Source organism: Cydia pomonella, chromosome 15 (assembly GCF_033807575.1).
Source record: "Cydia pomonella isolate Wapato2018A chromosome 15, ilCydPomo1, whole genome shotgun sequence".
In the NCBI taxonomy this organism is placed as follows: domain Eukaryota; kingdom Metazoa; phylum Arthropoda; class Insecta; order Lepidoptera; family Tortricidae; genus Cydia; species Cydia pomonella.
In genome coordinates this window covers 9,079,020-9,100,569 of record NC_084717.1, presented here as the reverse complement: position 1 = coordinate 9,100,569, position 21,550 = coordinate 9,079,020, and the positions used below count along the sequence as shown (strand labels likewise).

Here is a 21,550-nt window from a genome sequence, read left to right as displayed (position 1 = left end):
TTATAAAATTTCAAATTTCGCCACTCAGCGTTGTTTGATCTGAGTACCTTTGTTTGTTGCCGACGAGATCGAGCCTCAATCTTTATAGACCAACGGAAACTTCAGAGGACGTCTAGTTTGTCGTAAATTATGGTGTTAAATAATATGTTACGACCACGAATATAACACTACGGCCCGATTCGAACTTTAAAATTTAAAGTTTATTATTATTATAAGTTGATTTAATCAATCCACGAGGAAAATATCATTACGTTTCAAATTTAAAACAAGATGCGGTAAAGGGTTAATATAAGTCAAATATTAGGTCTAACATCTAGTAACGATTTGGATATGTCAGAGTCGAAAGTGACTTTTTTGTTTGAAGAAACGTATTTTATTCAATATTTTAATTTACCTAATCTAGAAATTTAAGAGCAATGACTACTCGATGCAGTTTGTAGACAGCTTGCTTTTAGTACTTGCTGTTTAATTACAAAGTCATTATTATATCATGTGACATGTTTCACTTTTCATTGCGAATTTTTAAAGAATTGAAAAACAAAAATACATTGTCACTCTTTAGTTGTATTTGCGAAAAATTTGCGTCTGTTTGTCTAACATACAATAAATGTTTAAATATGTTATTTCAATTTCGACTATCGCGCCTTTTTGTAACCGTCTCGCTTGGCAATTCTTACGTCAACATCATTCTATGTTCTTGTACTCCGTGATGGTTTTTTTACCAGTTTATGTAATTAAAATTAAAGCAATCTTTACTAGATTCTTTCATTTTCACATTATTTATCAAGAATAGTATACACGTTGTAACACGAGGAACATGAATTTACGAAAATTTTGCCAAAAATATATATATTTTTTTTAATGTATTTGAACATCAAAAGTTAATGTTATGGTAAAACTAGCACTAAAAATGTTTTTTGTTTTACAATTTTTTTTTGTAAAACCTAGTTTTTGCGAAGGTTACTTGTCACTATTTGACATCTATCAGTAAGGATGTTTAGACTACGCCCCATAATGACACCATCGCCATCGTTTTCCACTAAGTTACAATAAGATGTTTTTTTTTTAATTGGTATTAACCCTGAAACTAGGCGAAATCCGGAAAAGTTTATATGACATTTTAGTATCTAAATGTGATCAGGAATACACTGTTAAAATCATTCGGTTTCCTCATGTTACACCGTGTATAAGCAGATACACACACATAACAAAAACATTTCGCAAACTATATAGGTAACTAACTTGCGTGGTTACCAACTAGCACGAGCTTCGACTTTTATGACAACCATTCCGCCAAGCATTCCCAACCTCTGACTCTAATTCGACGAAACTCGACGTTTGCGTCACCGAAATCCAACGAATGCGATCACAAATGAAATCTAAATTGCATCGCATTTAGAAAAAGCAATTCTTTTTCTATTCAGCTGACTCGATAATTGCTTGTGATAATTGGATTTCTGGTCATAAAAATGTAAAATTTGTGCGGTTTCTGAGGCGCCCTTTCCCGCTTTCAGGGGCTCCCTTATTTATATGCTAATGGAACGCTCTAGAAATGCCACGCACGACCAAGGTGGTGCACCTGTACAATTATAAGAACAACATTCTCCCCTTGTGCATTTTCATGGAATTTTCTGCATGAAAATTGAGCAAAATTTTAACACGTTTCAGAGCGCGAAACTTTAGGAGCGTTTTGTAAATTCATGCTACCGTATGTATAAATAATAAAATAGCTAGAGAATGTGTATTAAGTTCCCACTTATGCATAAAAAATGGAACGTAAGATTATAATTCAGACCTAATCATTAACAAGTTTGGTTGCCACATATGCAGCTGACTGTTTTTATGGTACGTTATAACTATGTAAAATGCAGATGCATGTTGCATATTGCATATTAGGGTGGGCCATTTACTTAGAAGTTTCAATTTCAGGTATAATACCTCTCCAAAATTGCCTAATTAAATACATATGTTGAAGTGTTAAAGACTTAAGGGAGTCCTACTATAACTAATAACAATGAAGTATTTATATGTACTCAGCTTATTTTTTACCTTGTTTGAGCGCGCCAAAAGTATATAAAAACCGTATTTTTAGGATTCTGTACCCACAGGGTGAAAACGGGACCCTATTACTAAGACTCCACTGTCCGCTTGTCTGTCGGTCTGTCTGTTTGTCACCAGACTGTATATCATGAACCGTGATAGTTAGACGTATTTCTATTCCCGATATAACAAACAATGCTAAAACAGAATCTTCTTCTTCAACCTAGCGTTTTCCCGGCCTAGCGCCAGGGTCCGCTCTCCTACTTAATCTTCTCCACTTTGCCCGATCTTCGGCATCCTCAGATGTGAGATTGCTCTCCACCATGTCCGCTCTCACGACCTCCAGCCAGCGCTTCTTAGGCCTACCGCGGCCGCGTGAACTAGGGCCTTGGACAGTGAGGTTGAGGCATCTATTTCCGACGTAGTCTACTGGTCTGCGGCTTATATGGCCATACCATCGGAGGCGACTTTCCTGCAGCTTATCCGCTACGTCACGAATTCCAAGGCTGCCACGAATGTGTTCGTTACGTATGCGATCTAATCGCGTAACGCCACACATCCATCGCAACATCTTCATTTCGGTGACGTGAAGCTGCTGGACATGTCTTCCGAGGACAGGCCAGGTCTCGCTACCATATAGTAGGACTGGTCGGATGATGCTCTTGTACACAAGGCCCTTTAGCTTCACCGGTATCCTAGGGTCGCAGATGACACCGGTTACTTCTCGCCATTTTGCCCAAGCAGCACTTATTCGGACTTGGACGTCGTGATCGATTTCACCAGATTCGTGCAGCACGGAACCAAGGTATTTGAATTTATTCGTTTTCACGACAAATTCGTCTCCTAATGCTAAAACAGAATAAATAAAAAATGCTAAAACAGAATAAATAAAAAAATTAAGTGGGTATTGTTGTATGGGAATACAATAAACGTGATTGTTTTGACGTTTTTTTTTTTTGCGAAATGGTACGGAACCCTACGTGCGCGAGTCCGACTCGCGTTGGGCAGGATTATTTTACATATTTAGTCATTTTAGATCTAAATGTAACTTGGTAACTAGTAGAAGTTGAAAATAAAAACAAGATTACTTGCATGCAAAAAACAGATTATTTGCCATTTGGTGTAAGAAAACCGGTTATCTTAAAATAACAATAAGTTTGTGGAAATATTAGGTGTTAGAATAAAAACATAATTATTTTAGAAAACAAGTTAAATTACTTATGGTACTTAGATGATTATAAAAGTAAATATTTGGAACGCATTTTGAACAACATAGCTTACATTGAAATTTATTATATCCCGCTGCTTGAGGAATCCTTATCCTGGGTTAGCCAACACGCCCGACTCAATGCGTGTAGCTTCGGGATCATTCGTAAACAGAGTCTCACCTTTACTGCCATTATCAGTAGTGCCATTTATGTTTCTGCTGTTTCCCACCCTAGGGCATTAGTATTCATGGAGTCAGTCGATTGAGAAAAGAATTTTCGCACCCCGGTCCGATCTTGACGAGGGAATGGACTGAGTGGTTGCCATTTTCTTTTTCCCTTTTATTTTTTCTCCAACAACTTAATGGAGTCGTAAAGAATAGGCTGGCATTTCATTATAATGTATTAACTTTATCCACGCTGGGTGTGCATAATTACGTGTTTTGCGATGTCTGCACGCGGCCTCGTGTCAACTGGCCTTTTCAACCTTTTCGTTTAATGTAATAACTCGCTTGTTTCTCGCATTTGTTTAATTTGTTGTAGATTTTTGCAATCAGCAAATTTAATTTCAAAAACCTTTGTGTCATATAAAATCCTACAGTACTTTTGTATGTATAACGTGAGGTTTTACTTAACAATAGACAAAGGATTAGCCGTTCGGAGCCAGCTACAAAGCGAACGACTTTAACTCATATACCTTGTAACGAATTACTTTAAAATATTTTGTCAAGCTTTTTTATTCAATTCAATTTGTAGAATATTGGTTTTAAAATGTATGAAATATTTTAAAGCCATAGCTTTAGCCATAGCCATAGCTACAAAACAAATATTTATGCCTTTAGTGAGATAAAAGCTTAGTACAAGGACTAGAGATCTAATGCAAACAGAAAAATAGTGAAAGATCAACCACAAAACTGCGATCTTTTAAGACTCAAGATGCTACATCTTGGTTCCAAAGTAGTTATTTACAAGTTTAACACAATATGAAACCATCACATATAACTGGTTAAAATAGCACACAAAGAAAAATATAATAATTAAAATACACAAAAAATTCAAGTACTCGTATTATATTCAGTTTAACTCACAAATAGGCATAACGCATTCGCATGCGAGTTAGTCATGGGTGATCTTCATTGTTTGTACTGTTTTCTTAGATTTTTCGATTTTTAATTCCGACGTTTAAAAAACCACTTAATACTTTTACTTGTAAGTACATTTGAAGCAGAGAATAGTTTTAAGTACTTGGAGTAATTTATCTCAACCTTACAAATAACCCGCAATTTTGAAGCTAAAATTTAAAATTACTTCTCAGAAAAGGGGTTCGCAAAATTTCCATTTAAATTATTTTAAGTAAAAAATTGCTTTTGCCGAAGACACATTCGCTTACTTAGCGTAGCAAGCGAGGAATTTATCTAAGGCAAATCTCATTGTTCCTTGCCCGAGACGTGAGCGGAACTTGCAAGTAAGACAAATTTCCATCGACTTGATTAAAGTTATCACAGTAAGAACGTGAGAGATGCAATTTGACGCCAGCGAGTATAACTCCACCGTGGCTGGCGTGTTGTGATTCAGCTATGGGTAAGTTGCAGTGACGTTGCGTCTAATATATTCATAGGTAAGCCGGAGCTAGTATGTTTTTATTTTTCTTCAAACATTGGACAGATCAAATCAATACGTCAGTACTTGGAAAAATCTTGCCATAGAAAATCGAGTTAATTTGTTACCCGGTCGGTTGAACATTTATTAAGTTTATTATATGTAACATTTTCAACATTTAATTACATTGGTTGTATTTGTGATGCTGACAAGTAGATGTGAAAAAATCAATAAAATAAATAAAATATAAAACAGGTATAAAAACTAAAACCAAAATTGTAACACGAGTAGTTCACAAGTCAAACTTTAGACGAAAGTTACACATTCACGTAAAGCAACTAAAACTCAATTAAAAAATACAGAACTCAATTAAATGTATACGCAATCTCAACCAAATTATAAATGTAAATTAGTCACATAGCATATAGAATATAATACCGGGTTTAGCAAATCCAATTGGAAAAGTTATAACACAATAAACTAGTGTTACATTTGCAAAAACACTGTGGCTTAAATAACTTCAAAACTGTTGTCCAAACTTTCTACATTGTATTGTAGAGCAATATAAGGACAAAGATTTAAATTCGAAACTATTTTTAAACGTTACAGATGAAATAGTTTTATTCGCATGAAGTAGGAATGGTATTTATAATTATAAAATGTTAAATTTATCTGTAAAACATTTTAAACACAACCACTCAAATAATCATATTTTATCTGACGCATTTCAGTTACAAATACATACGTAGTGAATATAGAAATAATCAGATTATCTCAGAGCTGCAGTACAAAATACAACCTCCCCTATGCGAAGTCACGTCTAACAATAATAGCATCCATGTATATTTCCCAATGCAACACCGTTGATATTTCTAATCCACGAAATCCTTGGCACGCGCTACTATGCAGATTACACATTCAAATAACGCATGCTAGTTGCCACAGACGGTGTTTTCCAACACGCCCCGGCACAGCACTGTGTCGTTCTCGCCTGTAGCCTTAACCTCGGCGTCGCCGGGACCTGACCCAATTCCTGCACTGTGCTCTCTGTGTCACTGTCAGAAAAACGACCTGAGTAAACTAGGATTTAGCCCAATTTCAGGGCTTATGCCTCTAAATGTTTACTTGCATGGAGCTACATGCATTGTCGTACTGTTGTTTTAGGTGGCGGTTAACTAAATAAGCAGACAAAAATACATGGAGCTGTATGACAATTATACTGCTTGAGGATATTGATATTATTAATTGATGGTGATCTATAATATTAAGAAGCGCTGGTGGCCTAGCGGTATGAGCGTGCGACTTACAATCCGGAGGTCGCGGGTTCAAACCCCGACTCGTACCAATGAGTTTTTCGGAACTTATGTACGAAATATCATTTGATATTTACGTCGCTTTTCGGTGAAGGAAAACATCGTGAGGAAACCAGACTAATCCTAACAAGGCCTAGTTTACCCTCTGGGTTGGAAGGTCAGATGGCAGTCGCTTTCGTAAAAACTAGTGCCTACGCCAAATCTTGGGATTAGTTGTAAAGCGGACCCCAGGCTCCCATGAGCCGTGGCAAAATGCCGGGACAACGCGAAGAAGAAGAAGAAGGTGATCTATAAAATACTTTGATAAATTTGGGGTACCAATCGTATCTTTAATTAATAAAAAAACTAAGTTACATGCCCTACTCGTATTAAATGTATTTTCTCGTGATAAAATATTATTGTTGCAATAGGTAAAAGTAGATACAAGTACTACGATCCAACTTTATTTTACCTTTGACGCAATGCAACAGAAAGTTAAAGCAATACTTTATATCGTTGCACGAGGTCTAATTTGCAGCCAGCACGCTTCTGAAAAAGACGGAACTTTATAATTGATTGTTGTTCGGAGTTGCAAGAAGTACCGAGATCAAGATATACTTCCTCGTTTTGTTGGGCTAAAGTAGATATTTGTAAATAAATGCAAGGGAAGTAGCAAGTGGTAACGCAATTTGCCAAAAAAATAAATCCTGCCTGACGAAATCGTTTGTTGAACAACTAACATTTACCTATTCTGTAGTTACTTTTACACCAAAACTGACTTTTGACATTTTATTATAAGCTTTGAAGCAGGGACAACGTACAAAAATGACGATATATAAGTACTCAATACATTTGAAATTATTTGGTCTATTTAAGAATTTTACGTACAAAATGGGCTTTTGTTATTCCTGCGGCGATCACGGCGGTCGCGAATTACGACACGTTGTCGTTTTGTCTCTACAAAGCATTTCCTCTACACACCGGGTATCCTGTTATCGGCTACGATATAGCGCTTCGACCTTAGCTCAGCTGTGAATTACTTAATATAACTATATTACATATAATAATAATCCATAAATCCGGTGTAAGCTGTTGCGAAACATATAGATATAATAAACATACATCCGTCTTCAATTTCAAGACTAGAAAGCAAACATCACGTAAGCCGCTACATCAAAGTGTATTGAAGCAATGTCAAAGAAGTCGCGTCAAAATAAGGGATTGCAAGCACGTAGCAATAACGAACCGATTGAGTGACAGACCCCAATGCAGTGGATGCAGGACCTTTAATATTATTACGACCCTTTCATATAAGTTGATGTTGTGAAGGTTTATCACGACACTTTTGGGAATTTTGACGGATAAAAAGCGAAGGGTAGGTAATAAACAAATAGCTTTTAGGAACCTGAACAGAACTTTTCACTTTTAATTGCCGGTAGGTAAGTACTCGCATGTACAGACAAACAGAAAAGAACGCTATTGAGCTGTCAATCGTTGCAAAGTTACTTTGTATTTAAAGAATGGTTCAGTGTGCAATAAGGAGTCGAATATTATCATTAACGTGACGTTCAGATATCACCATCAACTGCATTACTGTTGCGGCGTCGTTATTACCGTTACCGCCACTATATCTGTCTGTACCTTGATAAAATGAGTGACGGAGTGAACGTCAGCAGTAATGCGGCGGCGATTGTCACTCATTTCATCTAGAAAATAGATACAGCGGCAGCATCAACAACAACGTGGCAACAGTGGCAGCGTAAGCGTATCGTAAAAACGTTACGAGTGAGAAACGCGTAAGCGTAATCGTTTTATAAGTGAAATCTCATTTGCTAAAACTATAGCGTCAGTAGTGTCAGATGTCTTCGGCGGATGCATCGACGATCTTATACGATATGTCAATTTATGACAGATTTTTTTTACCCCTGTATTACGTTACGCCTGTCGTAATGACGACAGAAATTTCATACGCTACGCTACGACTACGCTTCGGGGCTTCTTTGCACTTGTTCGTGCTCGTAGCGCTCTCGTTCTATGCGCGTATTACGATACGCTTACGCGTCTCTTACGTTTACACTCCGTGTGATGAGGGCCTAATTCAGCTGCAGTTCACATGCTCAAGGCACTTTAATAATATGCGTAAGTACCTACTTTTGTTTTTGTTTTTACAATGACAGTTACTCTAATACCTACCAAAGAATGTGGTATAAAACAAAGTCAACTAAAAACAGTTTTCAAATTTTTTTTGAAGGAAATGTACATGTTTTACAATGTTCTGCACTGTAATGCAACATAAAGAATACATGACAATAATCATCAGACCTAATATTTACGCTATACCCTACCGTAAATAGGTGTAAGGTGCCTATCGCGGATTGCCCCCATAGTAACATATTCTTTAAAGGTAAATATTAGTCAGTGTGGGCATGATTGTGATGGCGGTCACGCAACGGCGGCGAGTGACGGCGTGACATGCCCCTGGAAATATTGCAATTGGTAACGCGTCAACGAACTTTTTCAGAGATTCCGTGTTTCATAACCTTTTGTTTAATGTTTGGTTCTATTTACTATAACATCATAATTTTCTTAACTTTTCAATTTAAAAGAAAATGAAATATTATTAAATTAAGTGATATAATCCAAACCACACTTAACTACTTTATAATAATCTCAAACCAAAAGAAGATTCTAAGATACTGACCTACTTACCGACAGTCGTTAAGAGTCGAAATGCAATCGATGTAACACCATCTGGGACGGTCCTCGGCTGCCTACATGCCTTGATAGATCGCGATATCAATCGTGGAGGTCAATCTAGTCGCCTCACTCGACTATTACTATCGACTTCTATAATGCTTAATGGGTCCGTATTTATATTTATCGTCAACATGGGCCCGTACATGTCATGCCGTTGACGGAAAAATGACGCCACGCTACATAGAGTTCCAATTAGTATATTCACAATAATTAATCATTTGCCAACCACTTTAGTCAACGAATATAGATTCTTGACCTGATGTACAGAAACGTCTAACTTTCATCTTATTGTCACTCAACTAAATAATGAATATTTAATTTATTAAATAATGCGTACATATTTTTGATTTTTAACAGTTTATTTTACTTAAAAAGTATTTACTTATCAACGCGTCAATATGTAAGTTATCTAAATTTGCAGTGTTGTAAAAAACTCCCTGTATATTAAATTACGTCATTGTTGCGACAACGGCACAAAATGTACGGGCCCTGATCATCAACGTCAAAAACAAGCTTAATTTGTTGTATGGCTAAAGTCAGTTTTCTGATTGTGAATATATGTACAATAATGTGAGGAGTAAAAGTATGAGAAAGAAATACTATCGAATAATCAAATAGCCAGGAGCCAATGGTTTAAGCAATATTTGGACTTGAGACTGCCAGCCGTTATCGTTCTAGTTATGTAGGTACAGTACATAATTAAAGTTTGACAATGACAGTACAAGTTAGACAATATTCGAATCGTTACAGTAATTTACTGACCCACATAACCTGCATGTTTATTTATGTCTGTAGTTACGACCTAACTACTATATAATACACATTAAAAGCAACTCATTTTTAATATTAACATTTTTTGCAATTCTAATGGAGTTGTAAAATATTATGTTTAAAAGCATAACAGCTAGTTAACTACATCAATATTATTTTTAACTTAGAAATTCTCTGAGATAGTACAGTTTCTCTCGAGAATAACGTAATTAATTATTCGTTTTGTTCTTTTACGTGACAGGTTCTTTGAAAATTTGTTATTATTTATTTTTGTAATGAATTATACTCAAGAATATAACTAGCACTAGTAGGTAATATTAATTATATTAAAACGGTACACTTACGTTTTTGGGATAGAATACGTATTAGATCAGGATTCGACTAACTATAGGTATCCTTTTGGATAAGGTTTGGTTTTTAAAAAAATCGTGATCCAATTAAAAGTACTGGGAGGCTATGGAAATGCGTCATCATCCGAATTTTAACCGTGATTATGTTAGGTCAGTCCTCCAGTATTTTATGTACTACATCGGTGGTCAGTATGTAAGAAGTGTAAGAAGCGCTGGCTGGACGTCGTGCTAACGGATATGGAAGTGAAGAATCTTATACTTTAGGATGCCGGAGACCGGGCAAAGTGGAAAAGATTGAGTAGGAAAGCGGTCCCTAGCGCTAGGCCAGGAAAACGCTAGGTTGAAGAAGCAGAAGATGACATCGGTGGTCAGTGTGGACAAACCTTTAGCTAATGACGTACCTAGTAAGTGTTGTGTGCAATTCGTCATATGAGAACTATGCCAAAATCTCCCAAGGAGAAATCCTTGTAAGCCTATAAATAAATTTAAGGACATTATTACACCAATTGACTAAGTCCCACAGTAAGCTCAATAAGGCTTGTGTTGAGGGTACTTCGACAGCGACATATATAATACTTATATAAATACTTATAAATACTTAAATACATAGAAAACACCCATGACTCAGGAACAAATATCCATGCTCATCACACGAATAAATGCCCTTACCAGGATTTGAACCCGGGACCATCGGCAGCAGGCTCACTATCCACTAGGCCAGACAGGTCGTCATATAATACCTTATCGAAACTTTTTAATAATAAAAAGTAATAGCTTGCAAAAAAAATAAGGCAAACCGAAATTAATGTATCATGAAAAAGCCAAGTCATTACACGATGCCAAGAATGCAAACGACACTTCATTACGTATCCTTAAATTCCTTAATCATACCAACATGAGCAGCCAAAACGTGTATGTACGAAAAAAGGGTACACGCAAGACCATAGCGTGTATGCACAATCACGATCGCTGCGTATATAAATATCCCATTTTCAGAGCGTACATAAAAGCGGATCACATTAATTAAACGTGTATCTGGTCTCTGATTAAGAGTACAGTAGCGGAACGAAGCCACGGGGTCAACTTTAATTGGCTCGGTGCTGTATTTTAGATGTGCGATACGCCGGTTGGGGTTAATGAATAGTCCAACATGTGGACATTTGTTGTTCCAAGTGTTCTTTGTTACGTCATATTAATCAGTGCGGGTTTTAGTAGGGATCTGTTTTGTGATTTAATTTTGTGTTTCTTTGTCTTGAAATGATTTATAAGCTGGAGCAGAATAAACTGTGAAATATGATTTGTGAGTGACTTAATTACAAATTTGACACATTAAATGTAATGACAAATGACAGTTTATGGTACTGAGATGGAGAGAATTATAAAATAAAAATATCTGTCTAGTCTTTCAGGCGGATTTTGTAATATGTATATACTTACATATTTATTTATTACACTTTAAAGGAAAATTAAATTTAATTAAATTTTTCGTAAAAATACTACCCGATCTACTGGAGGCTGGTATTAAAGTAAATACGCATCAAGCATACGCTTCTTCAAAGTTCAAAGATACTTATAATTAAATGAATTATCCAATTGCGAACGAACATATGAATTAATGATACACACGAACATGTGAATGAATGATAAGCCAGCTTGCTAATCTAGTCATCTTAAATTCCAAAAGTGAGAAACAAAAAGACAGTAATTTGTGCCTGAAATTAAATTTTAACTGAAATACTCGAAACGGTAAAGTACGCCTTTTGCCGGGTTGTGTATTTAACGCGGATGTGAATTTTGCCGCATCCGGCCAAAAATTAATGAGCTTTCTTCCGCTTACTTAATTAACTGCCGTGGCCTGAGTTTACAGCCTGAATAAATTAAAATTAATATTTCGCACTCGTTAAGTGTCGCCTTTATACCGGTATGATTTGTAACACCCGACGTTTGTGCAATTTTGTACGGACGGCAAGACTAAACCAGGTTTTATTTATTAGTTTATTACCCACGTATAGGTACGTCTTCCAATCACATAATTTTTCACTTTCTGTTCATTATAGCCCACGTTTTCGGGACCAGACCTGTAACTACTCTCTAACGTGAGCGAAAAAAAACGTAACATCATATTAATTAGATATCAATTTCTGAAATTATCTTGTCTACACCTGGACGTTTTTATACGAGTGAAATATTTTGTTAAAAAAAATGTAGCAGCAGTTTGCAGTCCTCTCTTTAGATACATGTAGTACGTAACCTTGTTAATACATCATTAGTCTAGTAATGTGCTCCCAATATTTTGACGTTAGCAAAATATAATGCTGAGGCCATTAATCCATTGGATGGCCACGTGGCGTCGCGAATGCTTACACACCCGTCGAACGAGTGAAATATGGATGGTGGCTCTCTAAGGCGTCGTTCACACTGATTCTGTTGGCTTATTAATAAATAAAAAGTGCAATGAAGTGATTTATCGACAATGCTGTGTTAGATTTTGTTTATCAAATTGTTTAGTTGTATAATTTGAGTTAAAACGTAGCTAAAAACTTCCATGTAAGCGTGCGTCCAGAGATGCAGGATTCACTTAGTGCTGAGTAGCCTAATTCATGCATCAATATAGACAAAACTTTTTTTCTAGTGGCTAGGCGCTCGGCGAATCCCGCAAGTTTAAACGCACCAAAAATCAGCGAGCCTTATTCGCATTAGCTACTGTACTCTAGCACACCCACTCTGTAGTAGAAAAAGGCAGCAAATTTAAAAAATTAAGGCGCGAAGGGTTGATTTCCCATACAAAATTTGAGTTTCGCACCTTTTTTACTGACAGGTTGTGTGTCTTTGAATATAACAAGACAAGGTAATAAAGGTATTTAAGTATCCTCTTTTTTTAACCAACTTCAATTTAGGAGGTGTGGGTGTAGGAGGAGGAGGAGGTTCTGTTTTCGTTTGAGGCTATTTTTGTTACTAATATCAAGGATCATTCAATCGTTAATGTAGATATTATGTAAAGTGTTCCTATATTATTTGAGTAAGAGCGTTCTTGTCATGGAAGGGTTACTTAATCATTTATTGGAAATCCCGTATTGTCCTGACTCATTTCGAGGTTTTTATGATTTTGCAAAAATACCTGTTAATGATTTATAAAAATACCTACCTGTTACGATCAATTTACATATTTTAATTAGCGTTAGCGAATAGGTATTGTTTTGTTTTTAATGTTAGGTTGTAAAGTATGAATGGCAAAATTTTGATAATTAAAAACATGATTTGAAAACGCAACTTGGTCGTAAGAACGATTATATAATCTGTGACTTGGTTTTTAGACGTAATTTAACATGTGGCTGTAGCCGATGAAAATTATAATGTTAGTAGGTATATTAAGTATATCGTAGGTATTAAATCATTTTATATTTTATATTATTATTTTGATAACGTACCGCCGCTAATAAGATTGCAATGGGAGTTTAGAATACGTGCAAGTCGATATTCCTAACAAGGAATTCATTAGTAAAATAGTGATATTTCAAAGTCAGCTCGTGGGCGCCGCCTTACGCTGTTTGTTACGACCCGACCGGCATATAAAGCCGGCTCATACATCGCGATAGGAGGAGGGTTAACGCTTGTTTAGCAGTTTATTCAACAATTATAACGACTTACGCCACACGGGGAGAAAGTTGGTGCCCTCACGTGATGGAAATTATTTTAGGTAATTATCTTGCTTATCTATTTTAACTCGAGGGTGCCATATGATAGTGACTTTTAAATGTGCGATTATAACAAACAAACGCCTAATTATGCTACTCATTGCTACCGTTGTTAAGTTTAGTAATGAACGCATAATAATTGAATTGCTTACCTATCAAGTGATAAGACAAGTCACAATACCTACGCCTGCTGGATGACAGATCATGATGACACAACGTAGGTCTTCCTCCCCCAAAAAGGTGGGCTGACAATTTGGTAACGATATCGTGCAGGTCTTTTAGAAATTTCTTTATACAGCAGTGGTCTTTTGATTTAGAAGACGATGATGATAGTAGTTTTCTTTTGCGTGTAAATAATCTTGTTCGCATCGTTTCATTAGCTTAGAAAATTCTAAATATATACATATATTGTAATCCTATTCATAAAATACACAATTATTTTTCATATTTCTTAAAGCTATAATTTTGGTGACCAATATTTCTACTATTAATTGTACTAATGAGCGCTTTCCCAAGATACTAAATTCTTCCAAATATTTCGTGGCTCACGCTACTAAAGAAATGTATTAGTTAGCACGAAGTTACGGCTCCGGCCCGGCGCCGGAACGGTCGAATGACGTGCGTTTTCCGGTCTGGGACACTAGGGGAAAAGAAAATACCGTTTTCCCACGTAATGTCAGACTGGCATAGCTAGAGGTATTATTGTATTCCATTCCCAAAGTAATTCTGCGGCCGTCAAAAATAATAAATTGCCTATTCCGGGTCGTGGCAATTTTCTAGTTAGCCTCGCCTTGTTTGTGATTATTGTAATGATTACCTAATTACCTAATAACGGGCTGATTGTTGCCCGATATGGTATATTAACCTAAATGTTTTATAAAAACAAATTGATAACGAGAAAAGAAAAGGAAGAATAGCCAATACAGTTGGGTGGAGAACGCGCTGACTGAGTTATTAAGATTGATGTCTGTCGAATCGTTTTCCAAATATGTAATATACTGATTTGAGCACAAAAGAGCACAACAAACAAAATAATTATTTTTCAATGTGCCCTGTTCTCGAGAGCAAAGTTGGTTGCAAAAGCAGATTATCAATTTGAGTACAAGTTATTTGTGTGCAATATGTTATTGTATTATGATTAAATTTCGCTGTACTATAAGGTTGTTATAAATAAAAATGTGTGTTATAAAAATAAATCAACTTCAACTTCAACATTTATTGAGCAAATAGGCCACAAGGGCACTTTTACACGTCAACATGGAATTTACATACAAACAAAAACAAGCACATCAACAATTAAGTATAAAATACAATTACAAAAAATAACTAAAATAATAAGAATAATAAAAAAACAAACAGATACAAAAAAAAATCTATATTATTGATATAGATCTTGATAACCGAAACTGACCCATTCCTCTAAATCTGCATATTACCATTCAGTCCCATCGTGGAGCGGAAATCTCGCGGGCAATCGTTTGAATCGATCGGGAACAATTACGTAATCGAAGGTACTCGAAGTTTAATGAGTCCCGTTGTAAGACAAACTGTTGAGCCACTGGACACGGGCGGCGGAGATGTACAGATATTGGAAGAGTCGTTTTATTCAATTTGTTACAGAAAGTTTTTTTTAGCGTAGTCATATTGTAGCATTTTTTTAAAACTAAAAATATATTTTTTTAATGGTATTAATTGACAATCGTATGCTACGACATAGAACTCTTATTCTGGTAAAGAATTTCCTATTTAATCAAGTTCAGATTTAGGTATCTCTAATACGAATAAAAAAATATATAACAGGCCAATTCGAATTTTCGTTATTAAATCTCATTCCAATATGATACTGATCTGTCAGTGTCAAAAATGACGTTTTCTGTTGAAGGTTGACATAATACGCAATTCAGCTGGTCCTCTAAAGGACATTAGAACCATCTCATATTGGAATGATGTTAGATCCATGTTAGATCAGTAACACATTATACGAGTATTATAGGGAGCGTGCATGAACTGTAGGAGGCAGCACAGGAGCCGTCAGATTTTTGGCGCGAGGCGTAAATCTGATGTTTATTGTTCCGATGTAGCCCACAAGATGGCAGAACTTACAATGCACAAGAAAACACGTGACGTGTAAATGTACATGTTTATTGTTCCGATTCAGGCCACAAGATGGCAGACCCTCCAACGCGCACGGTCCCTATCATAATTGGCTTGTCATTGTCAGTGAAGTCCACTTTGAAGAGCAATATTTTTAAAGTTTATTCCTTTTATTATCACAAACTACTTATTCGTGTCAATAGGTATCATCTAAAACAAGTGAAAATTGCCTTTACATTGCACCTGCATTCACATATTGGACAAATGACCCATTACGTAACAGTCCCTTCCAGCAAATGTAAAGGTCCACTCAAACTGGACTCGGCCAAGTTTTAATTAAAGCGAATATCTCGCACGGGCTGAATGTGGACATTCCCTAATGGTGTTTAGCCGGGGTAATAAACGCGGTAACTTGCCCGCTATTTGAGTTCTCAACTCAGGTTAGCAAAGGATTTATTAGTCGCTTATATTGTTCAAACAAATTGGTTATTTCTAACTTTATACATTACATTTACGCAGGGTCAGGTATAATATGTAAAAAGTTCAGAACATTTTCGAAGCGGAAGAATTTACATAGATACCATACCGTTTGAGATGACAAATTAATAATAATAATAATAATAAGCCCGCAGGGCAGCTTGTGGCGAGCTGTTGGGGTGTAACGACCCCACGGACCCGAGTGTTCCCGAGAGTCGGTCAGGGTCTCCGTCTCCGGCGGCAGGACTCTCAGCTCTGGCTTGCCTTCATTGGCCGTCCAGAGAGGAATCGTTAGAGCTATATGCTCCGGGGGTGGAAGTGAAAACTTGCATAAGACGCGAGTTGGCACAGTGGCTGTTATCAGCCACTGGGTAGAAAGCGGCGTACACCTCTCGACACCCCTGAGCCGCTCACACCAGTGTTGGTCCTGGTCGTCTTCACGACGGCATTTTCAGGGGCCCATCTAGTGTCACCGCCTGCCTCGATAACTAGTGAAAACATTGTTATGGCAGGTGTCCGAACGTCTTTGCAATAACCCAGCCTCATTGTCCTCCCAAACTTCAATCCATAGACCGTTATACTGTTCACTTTACTACAATAGTCCCAATGCCTGTTGCGACCGGTTCATGGGTGTCTATTGTTGCGCCCGTGAACGGGTTCCAGCAGGCGTTCTACATGACATTAAAGCTCTCCAAGAGGCCTCTACGTGTTGGATCTATATCCCCACGCAAGCCTATCAAAAGACCGGGATTTATAGGCCCGTGAAATCCAAGGAGATACAATAATAAGCCCCGGGCAGCTTGTGGCGAGCTGAATAGGAAGTGACGTCCCTTGGGTCCCATGCCCCCGAGAGTCGGACAGGCCCCTCTCTCCGGCTTGCCTTGATTGGCCGGCTGGAGTGAACACTGAGCAGGGGCCGCAGGATTCTCACCTCTGGCTTGCCTTTACCGGCCGTCCAGAGTGGGGTGTCAGAGCTATATGCTCGCAGGGTGGAAGTGAAATATGCATAAGGCGCGAGTTGACACAGTGGCTGCGGACAGCCACTGGGTAGAAAGCGGCGCACACCTCTCCACACCCTGAGCCGCTCACGCAATGTTGTCCCCTTGTCGCTCCGTGCGAGCGGCCGTTTTCGGGGACCCATATTGTGAGTTGGCGAGTCACCACATGTCCATTTTTTCGTGTTTTTTAACATATGATCAGGGCAGGTGCCATAGTCACCTCCATAGTTTCGGTTACCAGTCCACTAGCAACTCAACCCAATAGCCCGGTTTCTTTTTGTACCTTTTTCTTACAATAGTCCTACACTAACCGGGGCTTGTTCTTGGGTGCACTGCTATAGTGTGAACAGGGATAATCGTCGGTTGGTGTGACATTACTTTTAGAGTAAATTGTCTTATTACAAGGGGCCTCTACGTGTTGGCTTCGGCCCCACCCCACGATCCCGAGAATTTGTAAGAGAATAATAATAATAAAATTATTTATTGTGCACTACTAAAGAAAAGCTCATATTACAAACAAAGACAGGACTTAAATTAGTAGGTAACAACAGGCGGACTTATCGCTATAAAGCGATCTCTTCCAGACAACCTTCAGATAGCGAACCGGTGGCAAGAAATAGGCTATTGGGCAGTGCAAAACAACAATAAAACAAGTATACTTATAATATGTTAATTTTAAATTATAAACTACAAACAATAAAACATACACTACATAAACTACATAAATTATTTAAATTACAATAATACACTACACTAAATTAGTGTGTTATAAGTTAGATATATTTACCATACACACTTTTAAGTGTGTATGATAAATCGATGAAACTAGTAACTAGTCTGGCGATGTAAGTAGCTAAATTATAATTTTATATAAACATTATTATTGAGCTTACTGTGGGACTTAGTCAATTTGTGTAATAATGTCCTATAATATTTATTATTTGAAAATAAGTCTATCTTCAATTGTTTTTTTTTACAGCTAACTGCAAAAAAAAATACGCTAAAGTGCATTAGAGGTACAATAAATAAATAAATGTTAGGGGACATCTTACACATTTCAACCTAGCCCCAAACTAAGCAAAGTTTGCACTATGGTTACTGGGCGATAATATATAGGTACACACTTATATATGTAATTACATACATATGTACATAGAAAATACCCACGACTCAGAAACATATATTTGTGTTCATCACACAAACAAATGTCCTAACTGGGATTCGAAACCATCGGCTTCATAGGCAGGGTCACTACCTACTAGGCTAGACCAGACTGGTCGAAAATATAATATATGTTATATTTTATAAATTGCGCGAACTACTTTCGGATCCCCAAACCTGAGGGCTAAAGAAAATTCTCAACATCGTTATGAAATTACAACGAGGCGACATATTTAAACGGACCTAAGAATCCATCTACTCATAGCTCATTAAAAATACATACACAACTAGCAATGAAAAAAAAAATCAGAAGTATCTATCCGTCACGCAAAGCTAAAGCCCTTCTCCCTGAGAACCCCCCGTCATTAGGAGTGGGCACGCAAAGGGAAATTATCCTCACTTAACCCTCCTGGAGGCGTTAACTGGCACCTCAGAGGAGAGCCCTCCGCCACGATTACTTTATTATACGGATTGGAACAGTTGAACGTGCTGAAACAATTTTTACGCGGATATTGAGAGTTAAAATATATTTAAAAGCTTTAAATGCCGTCCCTTAGTGCACGTAATTTATTCCTCTGTTTCTCCAGTGAATCCAGTCTATTGTAATCTATTTATATAATATATAAATGCTTGTGTCCCACTGACTGATTCATCAACGCCGGGCCGAAACTGCATCAGCTTGAAATTTACGTTATAGGTTACATTTAAATAGTGTACGAGAGACAAGAAGCCATTTTGAAAAATTCAACCCCTCAGGTGGTTTAAAAGAGTTGAACATTGGTATAGATTCAATTTAAAAATTGGATAGAATTTAAAAAAAGTAGATGATTTGACCGTAACGTCACTATATCTGTTTTCATATAAATTGCATATTGGCAAATCGTTTTGACTAGTAGTAGAATACCCGTGTCCCGGGTGGCCGCGGGGCTTTAGGCACCTGTCGCGATAGCAGACAACTCTGGCTATCGAACCACCCACTGGAATAGTCCAGCACTGGGCACTCGAGGTCTTGGTCACTTTTTCTTCATACATGACATTTAATTCGGTTTATAACAAACCACCACTAAAAGTACAAAACTTGACACGTGAACTTGATACCCTCCGTCTCCATACGAGACATCATCAGGAGATGCTTGAGATGTTGACGGTCTTGTATCCGTCAAGTTATCTGCCGCTTATGTTGGCTATTTGCGAAGTGCATGGCCGGAGAACTTGAAACTACAGTTATAGATGAAACTTTATAAACTGACCGTTTAGCACTTCAGAGATTATCTTGTGGACAATGACACTGTTAACTAATGTTTAAGGCTACCGCCAATAACAAATAATAGCTAGTGACATTAAATGCATTCAAGTAGCTATTGGCATGTATTTTATGTTCTTCCATCTCCTCTTATTCTCAAGGTTGAAATTGCAATAACTTGACTCATTAAGAAAGGCATTTCGTCGGGTGAGAATACGTTTTTTTTTTACCGATTAGTGTCAATCATAGCATTTTATTGTTATTTAAGAAATTATTACGATTTTGGTCAAAAATTGATATTGCACAAACGTATTCTCAGCCGACGATTTCGTAATTGAAAGCGGTACAATGCCGGCGACTTTCCGGTCCTAGTGTCATTATCGAATGTGCTAATGATATTGCAATTTTAACCTTGTCAATCAGACAAGTTATTACCTTGTTATTAGCAGTAAAAAATGTCACTTTTCACTAGATAATCTCTCGTTTTAACGGTCATCTTAAAAAGTTTCAACTATATACGACATATTGCCAACTATTTTGATACTAAAATAGCGGCTTTTGAAAAATATACCCGGGGATGAATAATTACATTTCTTTATTTCCCAAATAGTCAGCAAACGCAAGCAAGCAAAGTGGTTACCGTCGCCTATGGACATGAGCAACATCGGAGAAGCCACTTATCCCTTCCCGACCCTTGAAGAACCACATGTCTTAGCGCAAAGGAAATGCCTAAAGAAATGATTAATGTGTGGTTTGTTTTTTGGAAATGGCTGTCCGGCTTATAACAATAAGATACAATTGAAGCTAAATTAATCAAGTATTCTTGCTTACTCGAAGTAATCTATCTTCAGACGGTTTGACTGCTCACCGTGAACCGTAATAAACATTTAATTTTGTCTTTTCAATTTGCGAACTCCAACGGCAATTGTTTTTCCGAATGAACGCCTCAAAATAACAATTCGTTAAGTTGCCAGCCGCCCTTCCCACCCTCGTCGTACCTATTAAGTATTGTGTGAGCGCTGATTGTACCAATCGAAAACTTTTCAAGTGATAGTCGGACCTTGTATAATTAGTGTTCAATCGAACACTTTTAACGCGTCCTTCTTTCGTGAAAGTCGAGTTAAAAGCATAATTAAAACTCTTCAAATAATTGATTTTGATAGTAGTAACTACACTGCTTTTAATTGCTTGTCTCTAGCCTATACCTAATTTAATTTTATTTTGATTTATTTTGTTTGTATAAATAAACTGTTTTTTATGCAAGATGAAAGGCATTATTGCCTTTCATCTTGCATAAAAATGAATCAAAAAAACACTCTCATTCAAAAAAAATTACAATATCTTGATACATATGGTTAATTATCAAAAATGAATGCTTTTCTCTTATTTCAGACATGCGGAATGTAAAAATATCGTCCACATAATATTTTGGACAAGCAATCAGATTGCATTACAGCCACACAATTTCTGAATTATACCGATGCGTTGGTTCAAAATGGGTTTCGTATGCAAAGCACAGCCTCAACGCATCAGCTCGTCATTACTATAACTGTTTTAAGAGTGTTACAAATGACGTAAACCGATTCACTCTGGCCGTCCTGACATTCATTTCGTTAGAGCGGCGGGTGAGTCAAGTTATTCATCCAAGCCAGTGAAAAAGTGAGCTCGAGAGTAATAATATGGTAATTAGAGAATGCTCTTATACTGGTTTCCGTTAGCTTTTGACTTTCCCTTACTGAATCAGCTACTAGAATGTCACCCCTGCAATCGGCAGGCCGCACGCTCGCCAGTCCCCGTTCACCCGCGGTTTTGTCATTATGTCAATGACAATATTTGCCTATAGCAACACGCCAATCGATTCCAACAAT

At 37.1% G+C, this 21,550-nt stretch overlaps 1 protein-coding gene across 1 annotated transcript; it reads right to left on the bottom strand.

Annotated features, from left to right (window-relative positions):
• Positions 1–2,245: 2,245 nt before the first annotated feature.
• LOC133525807 (uncharacterized) lies at positions 2,246–20,390 on the bottom strand. Its single transcript, XM_061862196.1, has 3 exons — positions 20,323–20,390; positions 18,840–18,928; positions 2,246–2,889 (listed from the first exon to the last, which is right to left on the bottom strand). Exons 1-3 carry the CDS (start codon positions 20,388–20,390, stop codon positions 2,264–2,266), a joined length of 783 nt encoding a protein of 260 aa, XP_061718180.1. The 3' UTR covers positions 2,246–2,263.
• Between the last annotated feature and the right edge of the window lie 1,160 nt (positions 20,391–21,550).